This window comes from Poeciliopsis prolifica, unplaced genomic scaffold (assembly GCF_027474105.1).
Source record: "Poeciliopsis prolifica strain line A6 unplaced genomic scaffold, Auburn_PproV2 SCAFFOLD014, whole genome shotgun sequence".
Classification (NCBI taxonomy): domain Eukaryota; kingdom Metazoa; phylum Chordata; class Actinopteri; order Cyprinodontiformes; family Poeciliidae; genus Poeciliopsis; species Poeciliopsis prolifica.
This window is the reverse complement of record NW_026562389.1, coordinates 224012-244393: the sequence shown is the minus strand read 5'-3', so window position 1 is coordinate 244393 and position 20382 is coordinate 224012. Positions and strand designations below refer to the sequence as shown.

The 20382-nt window shown below is 37.5% G+C and overlaps 2 protein-coding genes across 5 annotated transcripts; both read right to left on the bottom strand.

The window, feature by feature from the left end:
- Nucleotides 1–73: 73 nt before the first annotated feature.
- qng1 (Q-nucleotide N-glycosylase 1) lies at nucleotides 74–7540 on the bottom strand. 4 transcript variants are annotated; one of them, XM_055039183.1, is made up of 8 exons: nucleotides 7342–7540; nucleotides 7207–7252; nucleotides 5614–5803; nucleotides 4696–4847; nucleotides 3478–3590; nucleotides 2408–2551; nucleotides 1567–1762; nucleotides 74–742 (listed from the first exon to the last, which is right to left on the bottom strand). In XM_055039183.1, the coding sequence occupies exons 3-8, from the start codon at nucleotides 5796–5798 to the stop codon at nucleotides 513–515; spliced, it is 1020 nt and encodes a 339-aa protein (XP_054895158.1). In that variant the 5' UTR covers nucleotides 5799–5803; nucleotides 7207–7252; nucleotides 7342–7540; the 3' UTR covers nucleotides 74–512. The 4 variants fall into 4 exon arrangements, with proteins under 4 accessions (XP_054895158.1, XP_054895157.1, XP_054895159.1 ...); XM_055039182.1 differs by having other exon boundaries at nucleotides 7207–7540; XM_055039184.1 differs by lacking the exons at nucleotides 7207–7252; nucleotides 7342–7540 and having other exon boundaries at nucleotides 4696–4843; nucleotides 5509–5710.
- A 90-nt stretch (nucleotides 7541–7630) lies between these two features.
- On the bottom strand, nucleotides 7631–20326 carry hnrnpk (heterogeneous nuclear ribonucleoprotein K). The gene is made up of 17 exons (XM_055039181.1): nucleotides 20245–20326; nucleotides 19238–19309; nucleotides 18960–19122; nucleotides 18547–18644; nucleotides 18315–18371; nucleotides 17311–17354; nucleotides 15859–15931; nucleotides 15131–15244; nucleotides 14758–14886; nucleotides 14139–14467; nucleotides 13734–13784; nucleotides 11984–12023; nucleotides 11182–11197; nucleotides 10834–10866; nucleotides 10264–10331; nucleotides 9522–9691; nucleotides 7631–8446 (listed from the first exon to the last, which is right to left on the bottom strand). The coding sequence occupies exons 3-17, from the start codon at nucleotides 19015–19017 to the stop codon at nucleotides 8416–8418; spliced, it is 1311 nt and encodes a 436-aa protein (XP_054895156.1). The 5' UTR covers nucleotides 19018–19122; nucleotides 19238–19309; nucleotides 20245–20326; the 3' UTR covers nucleotides 7631–8415.
- Between the last annotated feature and the right edge of the window lie 56 nt (nucleotides 20327–20382).

Here is a 20382-nt window from a genome sequence, read left to right as displayed (position 1 = left end):
CAGAGTGTGCCTTGAAGGTCATAGATAAATCCTTTAAATCGGTTGTAAAATTAATTGGTAGAAACAGAGGAAATGAGAAAACAGAAGTAATACAATTTATTTTTCTGGATTTAGTGGAATAAAAGACTGTACGTACACCCCCCCATACACACATCCCCACACACAGCTTTCGACAGTTTAAGATGAAGCACAGTTGCATGATTTTGAACGGTAGCAAAAAAGTTCTAGACAAAACAAAAAAAAACCCATTTTTTTGCCATCTGGATGTTGAAGGTCACAAATTCAACTACATACTAACGAGACATTACAAAACATGCATGATGTCATAGCACAATGTAATCACTTGCTTTGCTGAAACAGAATGCTTAATTCAACAGACTTGATGTGCAAACATTGTCATTGACTGCACACTGACAATTGTTTCATAGAATCCCTACCATGTTTGGTTTCTTCGCAAGGAAAGCCATCAGTAAGCAGGAAACATTCTGTATGTTCAGCTTGCAGTCTGTTTGTTAATAGTAAATACAGCGTGTATGGTGAATGGGAATGTGGGCCATCTCTTTGTGGTGCTGCTTAGCGAAAGGCCAAAGGTAGAAGTCAATGATAGCAGAATTGATGTTACAGACACTTCCGTCTGTCTCCTGTACCATCTTATGCAGTCTTTCCTTGATCAGCTCCACGGACCAAATGGAACATCCTCGGATCTCAACTTCTCTTCGATCCCCTGAAGGCAGCAGCTCACCTGAGACAAATCACACCTGCTGATTTTTAGATTGGCTCACATTGGCTTTAAAAAGCACTCTTGCCTTTGAACTTTTTCAAATTGTTACATCATAACTTTAAAACTGAAATTATTTTATTAAAATTTAATGAAACAAATCAACACAATGTTGTGCGTAGATATGGACTGAAAGTGCAATGATGTCTTGATAAGGGCTCTTTTACAAATACAAATCTGAAAAGTGTGACGTGTGTGTAGCAGCAAAGTAATGGTGAATCTGGGGGAGCTGCTGTTATTCATAGCTCAGGTGGGATAATCTGTAGACAAGAGAACTACTAGTTGCACCCTCTTCAAACCTAGCCATTGTGGAAATGTAAGAAAACATTTGTCAAGAGAAAGCAATGCAAACACATGGAAGAAGGTGCTCTGCTCAAATGAGACTTAAAAGGAACTTTCTGGCCTGCATGAAAAATACTTAGTACAGCAGAAAACTCTGTACACACTGCATAGTTTAACACCTCATTTAACACCTCTTTTCTTCAGCAGTCCAGTGTTGGAAATAAGCAAAATCATCAAAACCATGTTATTTTTCAGAGATGCTATTAAACCAACCCGAGTGAACTTACCCAAGGATATTTTTAAAGAAAAACCTTCAAGAATCTTTTGAAAACCATATAGAGTTTTCCTCACAATTTACAATTATGTGCAACTTTGTGCTGGCTAGTCAGAAAAATCTTAAAACTCATTGTCTTAAAAATTATAGAATGTAGAAAAGTGAAAATCATATGAATACAAATATTTCAATATTTACAAAGACCAGGGAAAACACATGCTCGGTCCCTCACCGTTCTTCAGTGCCTCCATCAGTGCATCGGAGTATTGCAACACTCCTAAATAGACAAGCGCCTGAGGGACCCTGTAGTCTGCAAACATGGTGAGACAGTCCATGTTGATGATGTGCCCTTCTCCTCTGGCCTCCATCACTGCCCAGAAATCTGCCACCAGGATCTGGGCTCGCTTGTTGAAAGAGATTTTTTTGCCCTTAAACAGCAGATTAACACAAAAGCAGATTCATTATCAATGAGTTTCCAACTATTGGCTTCAGGCTATTCATTTTTGGTAAATTATTGGTTTTTAAATAGCATTTAATTTTGCTTCATTTTTTGTAATGTTGTAAAAGGTACCAAAATAAAGCTAATATGCTAAAAAAAAGAAACTTGTTGCATTTTTTGGAACTTATTGTAATCCCATTTGCCACTTTTGGTCAGATGATAACACAGCTGTGATGCTGGTTTTCTCCAGCAGGGGGAACTCTCATGCTAAAATTTATTCAAAGTCCTCCAAAAGAGGCTACTCAAGGTGTTTCAAGTGACAATTTACAGGCTTGAAGTATAATTAAGTAATTCATAACTTAGTCTTGACATGGAGTGCAGTAATGTACATCACATATTGAGAATGGTGTAATTTTCACTCTAAACGTAGTATAAATTTGCACACTGGGATGAACTCCATAATTAAAAATTACAAATTTTTAATTATGGCATTCAAAGGAAAGCCGCTAACCCTCAAGAGGCCATGACTAAAGCAAGACCTGTGGAGATGCTGTAGTAACACTTGATACTTATAAAATATCTTTGCAGTCTTTCCATACGTTCAGACATTACTCTATTCATTTGGCCCTCTGACCTCATATGTAGCTTCATCCCTGTAAGATGGGATTTTCTCCACAATCAGCTCCACCATCTTCTGAGCATTGTTTCCTGCTTGGCTGATAAAACTATGGAAACTTCCCCCGTGCTCCAGCAGCACGCGCCCGCCCTCGGTCAGGACCTGGGAAAGAAGATTCAAATTCAACACCTATGGTGAGCAGGAGATGAACTGCACATTTTCATTTTCTCTTTATAAAGTAAGTAACGTGCATGTAATAAAATAAGCTTGATAAATAATGATGATGAAAAATATTTTCAGGTGAATTAGTTTGTGAGCCAGGATGAAATTAGTTTTAAAGACATTTGCTTTATGTTTTAAAATTCAAACAAGATGGAAGTGGTCGACGCTGGTCCAGAGCCTTTCATAAACAACTTGAAAATCAGTAATAAAGTAAAGAACCTGAGTTATTTTTAACCACAACATGTCATTTAAATCCCATATGAAGGGTCAACGACTTAGAAATATCCTGTCAGAATGATGCTGAGCAACTAGTTGATCCTTTCGTTGCTTAAAGCCTGAACTATTAAAACTCTTTGCAGGAAATCCAAAATATTTAGTTAAAGGCGTTCAGCTGATCCAAACCCTTGCAGCAAGCGTTCTGATGAAAATTAAATCTAGAATGAAGTCTAAGATTCTCTTACTCACATATAAGAATCAAGCTCCATCATACACCAAAGATCTGATTCTTCCATATGTTCCTAGCAGAGCCTTTCACTCTCTTTACTGCAGTTCCTAGGATTTCTAAAAAGAACAATGGGAGGCAGATCAATTTCTTATCAGGCTCCTCACTTGTGGAACTAACTCCCAGTTTTAGTTTGTGAGCCAGACACTGTCTACTTTTAAGCTTAAAACGTTCCTCATTGATAAAGCTTAATTATTCTCGCTTTGATTATCCTGAGCTATCTCTGTAGTTATGCTGTTATTTGCTTATGCTGCTGGAGGACAAAACTACCACTTTTCTTTTTTTTGTTGTGCTACACAAGTATTTAAAATGAGCATCCATTTTATATAAACTGAACTGGAAATATGGAGGATAAAAGTAGAACCTGGTGGCGTTCCTGAACCATCGGCATGGCTGTCTCATTGTCTGATCTGAGAACTTTTCCCAACTCCTCCACACTCATCTGGGAAAAGTACTTGGGATCAGTGATGGGTACACCTAGGAGAACAGAAGGGAATCATTATTACTAATTATTCTGGTTTATAATGTGCTGTACATAAAAGAATACACTAAAATGATTTGTTCTGATCTCATGTTTTCAGAATAAAACTCTGGCCAGGACTACCTGTGCTTCTCTGAGAGCAGCTGTTATACATATAAAGGGCACAGTGACAACACATTGAGAGCGGTATTGGAGACATTGGAGACATAACTGATTCATATCCGGAGCCGTTCTTGCTAATTATAAATGATGATCAGGCTCATGCAGAGCCACCAGCAATTTCCTCGAACTCCAAAGTCACAAAGGGCACACAGACAATAAGTGACAATAATAAAACCACAATTCTCTCCTTTTCTCTTGAGAATAAGGAACCAAAAAAGAAACACATAATGAAAAAGGCCACATTGTCATGTATTATGACACAGTGACAGCATTTTCTGTCAGTGCCTCACTCTTTAGACATTTTCAATCGTACGTTTGGTGGGTCTGGCTCCCTGACAGTGGTAGGGCAAATTTACTCTCCATCAGTGGAATATTAGACCTAATATGTGATAAATGTATTAAACTTTATGACAACAGATAGCGTCTGATTTTAGGCCTTCATATCTATAAAGATGACAGGTGGAGAAATACAAAATAAAAGACAAATTCATAGAAGTAGCTCATGCAATTTTTGTGATTGTGATTGATCAAACAAATAGTGAATAAAGACTTTAATCTAAAATGTATTAGCTGGTGCATGTTTCAATGCAATTGTGTCTCTGTTTATGTATACATGTTCTGTTTTTCCGTACATATTTCTGTATCGATGTTTGCATAATGGGAAGAGCCAGAGTTTGCCTGAAGTTAAATTCTGAAGGTGGTTGCAAATGAATGGATTCAAACCAAACCTCCCAAAGTTTGCAAAAGCAGAGATAAAAAAAAATAAATATCAGCAGTGTGGAGCGGACAGTGATCTGACAAAAAAAAAATCCTATTAATTATCCTCATCCTGCATTCATGCACAACTCTCTGCCAACTTAGAAAGGAAGACACTCTTTTTTCCTGATCAAAACTATAAATACTGAAGGTATGGTGCATTATGCATTTAAGTGGTCTCACCTTCCTCCATGGCTCTGGTGATAGCAGCACACAGAGTCATGTACCCTGTGTAAGTGGTGCCTTTATAGGTCACTTCACACTGCTGAGCTTCGTTGTCAGGCCAAAAGGAGAAGTTCATGGTATCCACAACAAACACCCAGTTTGACGCCTGAAGGGTTTATAAAACACCACAAGCAGAAACACAACATAATCCTTTCAATAAGTAATCAGTTTTTGTGCCGTCTGCAACGTTGTTTACAAAGTTTCACATGAAAAGTACAAAAAAAACTGCTTAGTTTTAAGCATCGCTAAGAAATGTAGTAAAAAACTTTATTTTAAATGCATTATTATTTGTTACATTAAATGAAACAAACAAAAATTTTAATCTAACAATGTTTATTGTTAATCAATATTCTAAGTGATAATGGTGTTTCATGATAAATTATTTCAAGAGAACCTTAATTATTGGAGTGAAGTGTCTTTCTTATAAGTGTCTAAAAGCTACACTTTATCTATAGTAACTTTAAATAAGTGATAAACTATCTCAGGCCTGATGAACCAAATAATCATATTCTTAACATTTTTTATTTTGATACCATTTTCTTTTCATAACTCAAAATAGAAAATTAAGCTCTTTATGAAAAGAGCTTAATTTAAATTTCATAGAACCAATGTAGCATCTTCAAAACAGTAACTTGTGCTGTTTGAACATTTCTATTTTTTTTCATTTTCGAGCTCTAAACCTTCAACTGCAATTATTTGTGTAGTCATATTTTTTTTCATTCAACATATAACACGTTATTAACTTCCTCCAAAATCAAAAAATTTATTCACTCTTTTATTGTCTTTCTTTCAATCCAACTGTCCGATCAAGTGATTTGTTGCATTTGCACTGGGGTAACAATAATTCAGCCCTGCGGTCCTGAGAAACTCCCCTGATCAGAGGTGGATACTGGAGCCAGGGGATTGGCAACCTTCCAGCCACTAGCAGTCAGGGCGTCACTGCGTCTGAGATTGTAGAGCATCTCTGCTACCTTCTGGACTCCTGCGTCCCTGATAAACACATCTCGGCTTCGCTCGGCCACAAACTGCCCAGACTCTCTGGGAAGGAGAGGCTTCTCCATAATAACTGGTGCAGAAATAAAACAGAAAAAAAACACATCTGATATTCAGTGAAAAGCTTTGAATTCTCAACAGCTAAATTTAAAGATGATAAAGTATATTCTGCTTCTTAAAGGTTTGGAAGTGTTGGGCATATATGGCAAAATGACTTTAGGAGCAGCTTCAGTAAGCACGTGATTTGAGAAGGATTTTATTCCCCGGATACAAGCCCTTTTTTATCCCAAAACATTCAATACGCTTTTAAACAAGTGCCACTTGAAAGCAATTTTAATAAATAAATGTGAACAAACATAAGTAGATCATTTTATATATATATATATATTAATGGCCAGTCTTGGTCACTGGGCCATTTTGAATCATGTTACATCTATATTTATTGTGTGTCGATGTAAAGTTCCCCATGTGGCAAGAATACTGACTCACTTGACCAAATCTACCTGATGGAATAAATAAAGGTGAGTAACTGATAAATTAATCTCTCATGAGCCCTCAGCCCTCCAGAGGCATCGCATTGCACACCTTGAGATGGTTTCTGTTGACCTTTCTTCTTGGTGAAGTAGCTCAAGTTAAGTTAAACTAAATAGATAATGTCTGAACTGAAATGTCCAAGTCTCCTCAGGATTGAACCACCTGAGGATGAGCCTCAGCAAGGCCATAGGGATAGTGATAGACTTCAGGAGAAGGAACATGTCTTAATTGCCACCTACAGCAAGTTTACAAAGACTTTCCTATTGATATTGGAGATCTATCAGTCAGTTGCTTCCAGCATTAATTTTTTTTATAGCAGCAGCAGAGTCAGACACTGAAGAAACTGTCATCCATCACGGACAACCTGGACCTGGACATCCACTGCACCCTTGACAGATTGAGGAAATATTTCCTGCTATATGCCATCACCCTGTAGAATAATTATTATTGGTGCCCTGCTCATCATCATTACTGCATTTGCACAAGGATGCTCATTCATATGCATTTATATTCATTAAGTATAGATTTTACTTTAAGGTTTAAAAATTAAGTTGATTTTATTTTTCAGTTTGTGTTCTTTTGAAGACAGACGGCTGTACTGGTTTTTATTCAAAGTCCTGTAAATTAAAGAGGATAATTGACTCTTATTGTGCCACACTCTTCAATTTTTTATTTTGTAATGAGAATGAAATAAATTGCTTGATTGACATGAATACTTTTGCAACAATATTTTTTTCAATTTGGTTGTAATTAATTTCTTAATTTTTTGAACGAAGAGATATAAACAACTCTATATTGTGTCGGTAATTCTGCGATAAACACCTGGAAGGGCAAAGTACACCAACAGATCGAGCATTCATGTCAGCTTTGACTTTTGCTAGGGTATGAACTATCCGTAGCATTTCAAACTATAAACACAAATTATTTTCTTTCCAAACTTACTGTTCAACTGTAGCTTGTTTAGACGCAAGGTACAGCAGCGTGGCTCCTACAAGGATAGAAAAACTTATGAACTCCTTTGTACTTCCGGGTTTTCAACTGCTGACCAATCACTGTTTAAGATTCACTCCGGCTAACCAATCAGAACGGTACGGCGGGAAATCTTCTGAGTCTGCGCACAACCATTTTGTCGTCAACGTCGAGATGTCTGCTTTTCTGCTAGTATATCCTCAAAAGGCCTGATACAAATAAACAAAGGAAGCTAAATAGAACTAAAAAGAAAAAGAAAATCTGACGTCCATGTGTTTTTTTTTCTCTTTTAAAAGGACTGGCTCGTTTAACTGCCGAACTTCAAACAGGAAGTCAATCTAGCTGTCAAAGTATAAGTGAAAAATCAGAAGGCTATTAAAACACCAAAACAAAAATGTAAAAAAAATCTGTAAAAAGTGGCATCTTTATTTATCTTTAAATTTGACATTGTGAAGTTCACAACAATGAAGAGCAAGCAAGTTCAGAGGAGAGGAACTTGCAGACAAAGTAGAAAAGTATGTGTCCAATAACCAATAAAATGCCTCAACTCTTACTACCAACACAAATGCTTACTTTGGGAGTTACTTCAATAACCCAGGTTTATTTTGTTGCACTGCTGGTGTTCGTAGAAATTATGTTTTGTTTGTACATAAGTCCCAACAAACAATGCAAAATAAATTCTACAGATTTAAATTTCCCCACAGCTGTTAAAGAAGAAAAGAAGGAACATCTTGCATTCTGTATGTTGCACAAATTTGTAGGAGACAACTGAACGCATACCAAGCCACACGCACCCACATGTGCACACACCCACACGCACACAATCATTCACATTTATGCATAAAAACAAATCAAATCCATCCAAAAAAATAAAGGTTAGGTTTATTTTTTATGTCTGAGGGAAATATTGAGATATTCTGATATATGAGTTACAAAAGAAAAATCAAAGCAAAAATCAGACAAACTATTGGACTACACTCTTAAAAATGCAGATCTTCTATATTTTTGTGGATGCACAGGAATGTCGGACATTTAATTAAAAATACAAAAAAAAAAAAAAACACCCACAATCCAGAGTAAAAGTCTGAAGGAGGGAGAGGGGGGAGTTTGACCAGGGCAAAAAGATTTGAGAAGAGGAAGCGGGGTTCAATCCGAGTTTTCTTCAATCTGCTCCCTCAAGGTCTACAGCAAATGACCAGAGTACTGCTTCACACTACAATGAAAACAAAACAGAGCGAGAAAATGAATACCAAAAAATATTTGCATTTCACAAAATTAACAGAGGAAACACTGCAACTGTTGCAGGATAATGATGTGAGAAGACGAACTGCAGGATGGAACAAAGAGCACAGGAGAGAAGATACGATTTGGGAAGTGGAAAGGAGGAAAAGAGGGTTGTGGCTAGCAGGTGCAGAACATAGAAAAGCGAAGACAGGAAGGAAGAGGGAGGTGGGGTCTGTTATCATGGCAACAGTACACTACTCATGAGACAGGGCAGAGGGTTTGAGAATGTATTAGCAATCAGGCAAAGCTCAGATGGCATCAATGAGGAAATGGTGTGTATTATACGTGCCTACTGGTTGCCAAGGGAGACAGAAGAGGAGGAGCCTGTGCTATTTGGCAGACTGTGATTTGTTGTCGCTTAATCTAACTAAAAACAACAAAATCACTAGTCTTCCACACAGCAGCAGCCAGGGAAGAATCAATCCACTCCCTGCTTCACATTGAAACGGCTCTGATGGCAAATAGACATCCCATTTGTCTTTTCCGTCTACTGATCAGATTTACCAGACGAGTGCGAGTCAATCACAATTGTCACCTGCACTGCCCCTTTGTCAAAATAGCTAATAATATGCACCTTTAAGCATGCATACTCCTTCACAGCCATTTCATGTAAGAGGAAGGTTAGAAGTAGTTGCAGGTTGCATGGGGAAGAAAGGAAGGGGATTAGTGAAGAGAGACAGCAGGCAACAGAAATGTAAAATCCAAGAAAAACTGGCTATCTATTGTTGGAATGTAATTTTATTAAAAATATGCTAATCGGCAAGCCACATGTGTTTTTGAACAAATTGAACAGTTAACTTATTTTTGTCATGTTTGCACAGATAAAAAGCCAAAAAACTTCAGCATGTTGGAGGCTTGTACTACTGCATGAACATTTTCACCTATTTGGAATTTAAGAATACAATTTTATGACTTTAAAAGATATAATTTCAAGAAAATGTTGGCATTTCAAGTAGGATTCTGAATGAGTTAGGACGAAATAAATCCACCAAGCAAGAACTTGCCTGTTCTGTAGAAGGTACTGGGCATTCTGGATCTGGTCCTGGGTACCAGTGATGGTAATGATGCGATCCTCTGAACCTTCCAAAGGTTCGTCTATCTTGATGGAGGCGCCCGACTCGTGGCGAATCTGTTTGATCCTCTGGCCTCCCTTACCAATAATGGATCCAGCCAGCTGTTTGTGGAGAACACCACAGGAAAAAAACGGGGTTAGAGTGGATCTGACCTTCCAAATCACATCACTTTACTGACTGAAAGAAAATATGCTGCAGTTCCTTTAGTAGAGATAAGAGTTTTGAATCCAAGGAACACATATGCATTTACGCATCAACTCACATTTCCAAAATCTGAATTTTACTGAACTACTAGAAACAAGTAAAATGAAAGCTTGCTCCAGGTTTAGAGAAACAAATTCATTTGATAGAAAAATATATTTAAAAAATTACTTTTTTCTGTATTCAACAAGGCAATCAAAACTGTAATTGGCCAATTCTGACCTCTGACCCACTGTTTGGTGAATCTTAAATTTAGATCTAAACTTATTTTCTATTTAGAATTAAACATAGCAAACATTAAACACATTTGACTTCATAAAAACTTAGCTGAGGAGAAGCATCTAAAATGTAGCAAAAGAAAAAGGAAAACTTAAATAGCAAAACAGTTCAACTAGATTTGTACTATCTTAGGCTTCAGCTCCAACAGATCTCTCTGGTTGCCAAACTGTTGATGTCATGGTCATAAACTCACATCTTTAGGGATTGTCACTTGTGTGGTGATGACAGGACCGCCCATGTCATTATAGGATCCACGTCCACCTGAAGACAAGCAAAATACAGAGACTGTTAGAAGATAAAAAGATTCAAGACAAAGACTTATGTCTTTTGACCAAAACTGCTGAGTACTGAAAGAACAGATCAAAAGACAATTTGGCCTTGTCAAAAAGGCAAGGAAAAGCTTGTTGTGACTGCAAGGCTGCCAAGTTGTAGTAATACAGCACCATGGTGTGTTAGTTATATGAGTGCCGCTACACCAACTAATGAGTCACATAGATGATTGGAAGAAATAAAGTTGTAGAAGTCGGTGACTGAAAAAACTACCAATGACAAACCAGAGCAATATTTTTTTTCCTCCCACACACTGCTACAACATTCCATCCTTTGGCCAGATTTTTAGTGACATCAATGAGGTTAGAACTGTTGTTTTGTAGAGTGCTGGGAGAATAAATAGAGTGAATAAAATATAAATACACCGAAACAAATCAGAACTCTGTAAATGTCTCAGACTGGAACTGATTGAGGGCAAAGGAGCAATACTAACCTGACTGGTAGCTATCCCAGGAGGAGCTGTTATCTGAGAAAGACAGGAAAAATGTCTAAGATTGTAAATCAAAAAATCCACTAATTTGCCACATAATTCAAAATGTACTTCAAAAACTACAAAATACACCACAGCAATAATTTAATGTGAATAGGAAAATAAATCTCAAGTTAATACAGCTTCACACAAATTACAGCTGCCATTTCCTTTCAGTCTGATTCCCCATCAATTTCTATCATTTTGCCTTCTTGCTTCCTCATGCTGGGGAGAAATCTGAGGCCTGCAGTCTGAATGCAGCAGCCTTGTAACAACATGTACACAATGCGAGTGAAGGAGCTTTGTACTCACCATATCCACCGCCACTCTGCAAGGAACAAACAAAAAGACAGAAGTGTTACAGCGAGGAAAAAGATACATCCCTCTCCCTCGACTAAAGAGCCGATTAAAACCGCTACAGGTTGGTGAGCAGAAACCTAACGAGGCAGCCTCCTTCAGAGTAGACCCAATTGAAAACCACCCAGTTTTCATCCATGAGACAGACTCCACCTCCTTTCCCCCCTCCCCGTCCCTGCCCCTTTTCCTGCCTCTCCTTGCATCTCTATCAGCCCCCATTTTCAGCTGCTGCTGTTACCAGGGCAACAAGCAATTCAAAAAGCTGTTGCCGAGCAACGGTAGGCAGTCTCCTGCCAGGTCTCTCGGAGGGAGGGAGGGAGAGAGAGAGAGGAAAGAGAGAAAAAGGCAAAAAGAAAGCTTCCAGTCTGTCAAGAAAGCATTATTAGTGCTTAGCAATGAACCATGGCCACCCCCACCTCTCCACCCCCTCCACTCCCAACATCCTCTCTCTCTCTCTCTCTCTCTTCGCAGGAAAAACAAGCTGGCCATGAAAAATACACAGTAAGGGGGCAATTACAGCTGATTATTATGGGGTGTCTCCGGCTGAGGTGATTATGGTCATTTGGTGGGGTGGCTTACACCGTCCAAAAAGTGCCTTGGCTCTATGGACATCGCCTCCTTGTTTGGTCACAAAAATACTATATAATGGGAGGACAATGGACAATCACAACATATTGTCTTGTGCTAGCCTGAGGATGCTCACACTTAATAGGATGCGAACACCAGAGCTGCACGCATTTAGCAAAGGGTCACTAACCATGTTATCACTGTAGCGATCCGGTCTGCCTCTTCTGTCACTGAGGATGGAGAGGAGAACAGACAGGCAGAGAGAAACGGGGGCCGGGGGGGAGAAAAAAAAAAGTGAATTGGACAGGAAAGAAATAGAAAATACTTGGAGAAAAAATTTTTTTTTTTTGAAAATATTCCATGAAAAATTTCTGGTCTAGGTCAAACTGCACACACACGCTGAGCAAGATTACAGTATAAACACATTTCCTCCCAACCATCTTCCCACACAGTAACAGGAACAGCTCTGACAGTGTTATGGTGAGAGGAGTGACAGGTGGTGGTGAGGCTGATCAGAGCCAAAGGCTGCTGTTATTTCCCTCCTAAAAGCTGAGCACAAATAGTGAAAATAGCCGACAAAATGTATTAGGATTGTACTTTTGTACTCCATAAAAACACATGCGTGTGTGCCAACTTTTAGTGGACCTTCAATGTGAGAAGATTTTAGCATCAGTAACTGTTTACGTTGACATTTTTCCTCTATTCCTGTAACACAATTTGTTGTTACAAACCACGCCTGACAATTAAAGCTGCACAATATTGGAATAACATGCTGCTGTATAATTTATTACTGCAAGGATTTGTTTTGGTGGAGATTTTTCTTTCCTTTACTTTTTTATCTTTACAGTTTCACTCCCACCTTCACTGTGACCTATATCTACTTTGGACATATTAGGCTGTAAAGGGCCATTCCACTGGACAAATATGGAGAGTTTAAATGCATGTTACATGAAATATAAACTGCTAAATATTGCTGCAAAGAAGTTATTTTTGATTGCCATTTTGCACAAAATGATAATACAAATCAATATATTCAATTTGTATTTCAAAGTTTGTATTATAAACTTGATAATACAAGTAAAATCTTCAAAAATGTTAGAGAGAAAATTTGAGAAGCAGAAGAATTGACCAATAGATCTGACACTATTACAGAGAACAACATGAAAATATCAGTTTCTTATGTAAACAATGTTTCTGTCTTTCTATTCTCAGTTTATTGAAAACATAGACACTGATGGTAAACAGTCTACCATCGGAAAGATAATGAATTTAGTATTTCTTCTTTAACTGTGTACTTTTCCGTGTTTTATTTGGGCTCCCTTGAAAAAGAGATTTTTAATTTCAATTAGTTTTTTTATCCTCGTAAAATAGTTCTATAAAAATATTTCAGTTCAGCAATATTTGTTGAAAAATATGAGTGTAGTTAAATTTGTCATTTTGAAAAAGAAGAACTTTGCCAAAATGACAAAGTTAATTTGTCATTTGTAAAGCTTTTTTTTATATAATTTACCAGAAACCTGAAAGCTCTCATAAAACATCTTTTGATGCACTAAACAAACATCAGTAAATATATTGCTGAACGAGCGGTTGGTCGGATGATACTTTGAAGTCCAATTAGTTATTTGCAATTTTGATCAAGTGAAATATAATTGTAACCTATTGTGCAGTCCAAGTTGTCAGAAAATGAAAGTTCAGCACTAGAAATAAAGCACCCAGGAGAACAAAAATTCTAATTGCAAAATATAATAAACACTTCTAAGAAATGGAAATGTATACTTAGTTATTCTTATTAAAGAAAGAACATGTCACTAATAGTAAGCAACAGAACAGATAACAGACAATGCCATAGGTATAACTTATTTTGCAACATAAATTGAAACAAGAATCTTAAATTCCTTTTAGGATGAGTTAGGAGGTTTAGTTTGGAAACAAAGACTTACTTTGACCTGTCATCTGAGCCACGGTATGAGTCATAGTATCGATCGTCTCTGCTAAAACATGGAAATGGGAAAAAGGAAGAAAAAGGACAAACACAACCAGAAATACAGTGATGAGCACTTATGCTTAATCAAATAATAAATACGAAAAAAAAATTTTCACTAAAAAAGCAACATTAGCTCACATATTAAATAATAAAGATAATTGTTTTGGTAGAAGTTAGAATTTATCTGCATGGAGAGAAAGCAAAAAAAGCTTAACATTTTCAGACAGAGGGGCAAAAAAGTAGCGACAAGTGAGATATTACTAAGGTAAAACTCAAAAACTTTACATAAAACCGATGAGGAGGTGCATGCAGGGTGCTTGCTATTCCAAAATTCAGATTCAGAAAGCAGCACTGCGCTTACCCTCCCCTGTATGGATGACCCATTGGCATGTTTCGAGGACGCCCACTTCCCCTGCCAACCCTACTGGGGTGGGGTGGAGGAGGACCCCGGCGGGGGCTGATATCATCGTAATCACGGCGTGAGGGAGGCAGGGGTCCACGCGCCCCTCGGCTGGAAGGCATTCTGTCATACCCGCGGTCGCCACTGGACCTGCCTCCACGCATGGGGAAGCCTCCCATGAGCCTGCGGCCGCCTCCCCTCTCCTCAAACATCATGGTGAAACCACCATACTCGTATGTCTCATCATAGAAGTTAGGGTCGTAGGGCTGTGTACGGCCTTTTATTGGAGCCTAAAGCGGAGATAAACACATATTAAACAAAAAGAAATATGTAAAGCACTTTTTCCTACAGTAGTATATCTGTTTTATATGCAGATGAAAAACTGCATAAAAATATAAATATTCATATGACTGAAGAAAACCAGACCATCTAGTAAGACATTTAAGTGGATATCTTTAAATCATTACTATATTATACGCAACAACGCACTCAATAAAGGGCTTTGAAACAGAATCAAATCTTAATGTGTAAAGCCTGAAAAGCATTAAATTCACTCATTAATGGTGGAAATCACTCTTACTTCAGAGATGAGCTCCAGCATGGTCTTGATGCACTCCACTACCCTCTCCATTTTACCACCAACGAGCACCACACGGTCCGTTGACTGGGGACAACACTCCTGAAACAGCTTGATGCTGGTCTTTGTGTTCTGCAGAGACATGCATGAAAGACACACATGAGTAGGAAGAGAGAAAAAAAAAACTCCAACAAAACAAAGGCGCTTAAAAAGGAAATCAGAAGGTATTAAGACTGATTAAAAAAAAAAAAAAAAAAAAAAACAGGACATCTCACAAGGTGCTTTTTCAATGGAGAGTGTAGAGGACATGATGTCAGAATGTCAATGTCTTCAAAAAAGTAAAATATAAAGTATTAAAATTTGTATATTCACATACCTCCCGAAGCTCCTTGATCTTTGCTCCTTTCACACCAATGATGGAGCCTGCCAGGCTCTGATGGATCAGCAGACGGAGCTCACAATCAAAGTCATTGCCATTGTATTGCTGGTACTGTAAAAATAGAATAAAAGTGATTTGCTTCACCCATTCATTCCTACATAAGATCATAAACTTGCCTAAACCATTTTTCTTCATTCTGGCAAAAATTTCCTGAAATGTTTTGTCTTTACATTTCCACTTCATCTCCTACATTCTCCTGTTTGAAAATTATTCTAGTCAAAAAAAATAACACAATCATTGGAAAGTTAAAAGTAAAATAAAAAATAAAAAAATCACAAATCATTTGTGATTTTTTTTTTTTTTACAAATTTTTTATAACTGTTTTGTGGAAATTATATTTTTATTGTATATTGCATGTTTTCTTAATACTGTGTAGTCAAAATTTGTTTAATTTCTTTGCATAAATAAAATTAAACCATTACATTTTTGGTCATGGTCATCACATTGTGGGAACCTGAAAAACCCATGATTGATGGATGGCTTTAAACCAAAATTAAACTAGTCATGTTGACACAGTGTCAAAACAGAATAGTAGAACTACATCACCTACATAACAGATAAACAAACAACAGCAAGGGAATCAATTGCTGCTCTCTGTACAATTTTTTGAAAAGTTTTTGAAGTGTTACTAAAGATTCATAAAAATCAAAATCAAAACAACTCACTTCTTCCAATGTAGGGATAATCTTCAGTAGGATTTCTCCAACAGTCTCTATGTCTGCACTGATACTCAGGATTCTTCATAGTTTTTCCACCAATGACAAAACAGAGCATGGCAACAAAGACGGTGTGGGGTTGGGGTACCCCGAAGGCATCCCAAGGGAGAAGAAAACAAAGTTTCAGATTATAAAGTTCATTAGATCTCTAGTTTAACTCATAAAAAAAGCTAACAGTGCTAGAAGTGAAGAATAAAGACCTATCTCAATGATAAGGACCTGCGTTTTCTAACATTTTACACAATAAGTTGGTGGTCATTTTATAGGGAAGGTGAGGAATATAGTGCAATAAAAAGGCATCCTTTCCCAGAGAAAAGCAGTACAGTGGCAAAATAAAAAAGGACCCAAAAGAAAGGAGGACTGGATTTGGCAACCACTGAGGAAGCAAGATGGGGAAAGTGAAGTTTTAGGAAGAGATAAAAGTGCCAGAGAAAATTCTAGAAGGTTTATGGTATAGGTTGGTGGATGCACACCACAAAAAAATGACCCTCTAAATGAGGTGAAGGACACAAAAGCCAAGATGACAAAGATGTTTTGTTTTTACTATAGGGGATTTTAAGTTTAATTTTAATTAAATCTAGTTGCTGAAATATTGTTGTCTGCACCCACCTCTGGTGATAAAGTAGTTATTCTAATAAGGAGAACTAAAGCAGATTACACATGGAAGCAACATAGTCTGCAGATGAGCAAAAGTGACAGAAGGTTGTAAATTTGCTGTCGCTGGAGTTAATGCTTATAACCAGGTCAGGGAAATTGAATTATATGAACTCGAATGAAGCATGGATGGACTAAATCAAAACATTTAGTTTCAAAAACTCCAGCAATTAAGGATTTGCTTACATGGAAGACAGACAAGGAAACAGACACATTCACTACTTAAGACTCAATAAAAAATAAAATAAAAAAATCTAAATTTTGATATTTGGACTTCAAAAATAAAATAAAATGGGATGAGACTAAAAGCAAGTGAGCTCAAAGAACTAACAGAAAACCAAAAACACCATTATTTATACACAAACACTGAGCTTTTAGAAAGGGGAAATGAAGAAGATTTACAGGACAGATGGCCACAAATAAGAGAAACCTACAAACCTTAAAAAGAAAAAAAAATCTGCACATATTATAGCATACATTTTCAAAGACAGTGAAATAACCCTGACAGCACCAACTTAAGATACAGTTCTGACATGACTTTACAAATGGCATAGAAAGGATATTAACATGACGTTTAACAGGCAGATTAGGATTTAAAAAAAATCGCATTTAGGCTCAGTCTGATAAACTTTAAATATGTTTAAACATTGTGACTTGACAAAAGGTAGGACTACAAATTATTGTTCACTTCTTCTTGTTTGTTTGACCTGTAGTCAGGCATTGAGAGGGAGGAGCTTAGGGACATACCGCTCAGGCCCACTGCTGTCTGGGACTGACACACTGGCATTGTACTGGGCGTGGCATGGGCAGGGGCCAGGGCCATTCGAGCACAGATGTCAATCAAGTAACACGCCCATTTAGGGACAGGGCACGATTATGGGCAGGGCCAACCAGGGTGTCAGGTGGGCGGGCGCAGGAGGGGCCATCCAGAACATGGGCAACAGAGGAGGAGGAGGAAGTGGGCAAAAAAGTGAAGAGTAAAAATAATAAACAAGGAAGAGGGGAGAGGAATACATTTTTAATATACAGGCTCTGCAGTGTTGAAATGTGATTTTAAATTGATTCTCTCAGAGATTCGGTTGTCAAAGAGAGAAGAGGAGAAACTGACATTGGAAAAAAGGGAAATGGCATATTATAAAGAACAGGAAAATTTAATGTTGGGGGAATAAAACCAGAGACAGTGAAAAAAGAGGGGGAGAACAAACTGTAAATGACCAGAGAAAGAGGCAATGACATAGAATTATTCAATAATTGGCCAGTTTTCAGCAACATTAAAATATATATGTATATATGTAGCTAAATATATTAGCTATATGTAGCTAATATAAATAATACTAACTTGTGACGTTAAGAAATCAGCACTGTGCCAGTTTCATTCTAAATTAACTAGAGCATTAATATTGCCAGCTGGATTAAATATTTTCACATTATAAAATATAAATTGGGCTTTTATGCCTTTGCCCAGTTTAGATGGATGCAAAAACATGTTGTTTAAGCTACAAGAACAGGATGAAATTAACTCCAGAATTTTGTCTGAAGGTCTAAAGGAATAAATTGGCTGGCCCGGGTGTTTGTTATGTTTACAATAAATGAAGTAATTGAAAATACTGCAATAATTTTTAACAGTTAAAAAGGATTGAGGCAAAACCTGGTCCTGTCCAAACAGAGAAGGTTGAGTCTGAGAGGCCAGTGAACACAAAAATGTTCTTTTTGAATTTCTGGCTGTGATAAGAAAACTTTGATGTACTCACATCTGAACGGAGGGCTTTGATGTTTTTTCCACCCTTCCCAATCACAGCCCCTGCATTCTGCAATACAAAAAAAATTAAACATCATAATCATAAGATGTTTGGAAATATATAAAAAAAAAAATCAAAAATGATTTTTTTTTTTAGTAAAAAAAAAAAAAAAGTTAAAATAAGTAAAAATAAGAGCAGAATTTACAATTAGACTAAATTTTGAAACAAAACAGGGCTGAATTACTTTGCTCTGCAGGAGAATGCGGAGCTCTACCATCTCATCACAGTTTCTGGAGCGTTTGAATGATTTCTGCTCATCTGCATCCTCAGCAGGGCGTTTACCTGGAATAAGAAGATAAAATAAAAATAGACACACTGACAACACTGTAGGTCATTATAAATAATGCTACTCAAAATAAATAACTTAATACATTTCTAAATTTTTCATATACTGAAAATGTAATGGAAAAGAAATATGATTATAGAAACTAATAATTTTAATTACAAAATAAAACATGCAGGTCTTAAAAATACAAAACAGAACATTTAGGTTTAGTGGAATGCAATATATCACTACTCCCATGTGCATGTACAACACAAAGACAAAAAATATGAATAACTTTAAATCGCACAACATAAATAAGTTCCACTTTATACCATTCGTCTCTGTGTTGCTGAATGAGCTCTCATCTTGCTGATCAATTTCTGTGTCCATGGTCTTCAGACAGTGTAATGGAAAATGAGCACCTTGATCCGATGTGCGGGTGACAGGAGCAGGAAAAAGTAGCAGGAAACCAGCCCCTGTGTGTGTTCTCGTCTCCTGGCATGTTGAAGGCGATGAAAATGGGATGAGAAAAAAGGAGAGGAAAAAGGCAGGTCAGTCAGTCTGAAGTCAGCATTAAAATTGTTAAAACGATTAGACAGCCTGGACTCACCGATATTTATTACAGGGAAAAGGGCGTGTTCATAGGCGGATCAAGTCAAGGGGACCAAACAGCTCTTGCAACCTGTCAGGGAAGGAAGCTCCTTCTTTTAATGTTGAAATGCAGCCAAACAAAACTGATTGCACTTTCATTTTGCATCGTACAACAATGATGTTGCATAACAAAGCCATACATACTGACATTTATGGGACAAAGTTCTGTTGTTTGGTCGGAGGGCGCATACACAGACCACATGATAAATTTATCAAATTGTTACTCAATTATATCGTTCGCTACATGCTACAAGATATGTAGGTACAAACGCGCTGATCGATTAACAGACCTCAGTGTTTAGTTTTAAAAATACAAAAATATATATATATTACGTATTAGTCTTGACAAAATTGGAAGTGGATTAGTTCAAATTCAACTGAAGGCACGCCGTGGAAGCTGGTTTACGGCTTATTTCCTCCTGGTCGGCATATATGCAAAACCTCCATCCACTGGAATACATCAGATGTGTAAAAAATAAAATAACTTTGAGTTAATAGAATACTAAAATAACAGTTCGGTGAGTATCGATTTTAGTCCATGTAGTCGGACTCCTGCTTCGTCGTGCTAAATGGCAGCCGTTGCTTAAGCCTACGGAGCCACGCATTAGCTTAGCGAGTCACTTCCCCGTTCCTGAATTCAAACTTTAGTATAAAGTAGCCCGTAAGTAATACGAACATACTGTTTTGCGATAGTTTATAGATCTAAATTTTAGCTGGCAACTCCGGTTGGAACGATGTCCAGTACAAAGACCAAGAGTAACGATTCAAGCTAAAGGCTAGCTAGTTTCGCCATGTTGCCAAGGCAGAGCGTAACCGTAGCTGGGTAGGCCAGCTACAAGGCACCGGACACAGATGAAACAACACTTATAGATCGTACTTTCTCGTAGTGTTACGTATGCGTACCAATTATTTTTAACCAACGGTGCTGGGAAAAAAAGCTGAAAATATCGCCAAAAAAACACAAACCTGCAGCGTTATCACCTCGCTTGCTTGCTTACTTCCTTCCTTCCTTCCTTCTCTCCGGGCCTGGAAACGAACAACTCGATGCACTGTGTCCTGATTGGCTGAATGGAAAGCACGTCAGCAGTACGACGACTGCCATTG